Source organism: Eurypyga helias, unplaced genomic scaffold, assembly GCF_000690775.1.
Source record: "Eurypyga helias isolate BGI_N326 unplaced genomic scaffold, ASM69077v1 scaffold34056, whole genome shotgun sequence".
In the NCBI taxonomy this organism is placed as follows: Eukaryota; Metazoa; Chordata; class Aves; order Eurypygiformes; family Eurypygidae; genus Eurypyga; species Eurypyga helias.
Genome location: NW_010256549.1, coordinates 16610 through 16904, shown reverse-complemented (window position 1 = coordinate 16904; position 295 = coordinate 16610). Strand labels below are relative to the sequence as shown.

General features: G+C 65.4%; 1 protein-coding gene across 1 annotated transcript in view; it reads left to right on the top strand.

Moving 5' to 3' along the window:
* The first annotated feature begins 178 nt into the window (after positions 1-178).
* The window catches only part of MAPK13 (mitogen-activated protein kinase 13), a 12359-nt gene continuing 12242 nt past the window's right edge, over positions 179-295 (top strand). Inside the window, exon 1 of the mRNA XM_010153702.1 lies at positions 179-294. Within this exon, the coding sequence (XP_010152004.1) occupies positions 179-294 (116 nt within the window). The remainder of the gene's footprint in view (position 295) is intronic.

Sequence of the window (295 nt, the reverse complement as noted above, 5' to 3'; positions counted from 1 at the left end):
CGGAGGGAGGAGGGCCCAAAGACATGTCCCTTCACGCTCCCAACAGCTGAAAACGGAGGAGGAAACTCGCTAGAGCCTTTCCGACCGGCGCAGGAGGCCTCGCTGTTGCGCTCTCACCCCGGAAGCCCTCCCGTACTCCGGTACTCTGGGGGGGTGGCAGTCCCGCACCCGCCGGGCGATGAACATCGCAAGGAGAAGAGGCTTTTACAGACAGGAGGTGAACAGAACCCTCTGGGAGCTGCCCAGGAGATACACGTCCCTCCACCCCGCGGGGTCGGGGGGCGACGGCTCAGCG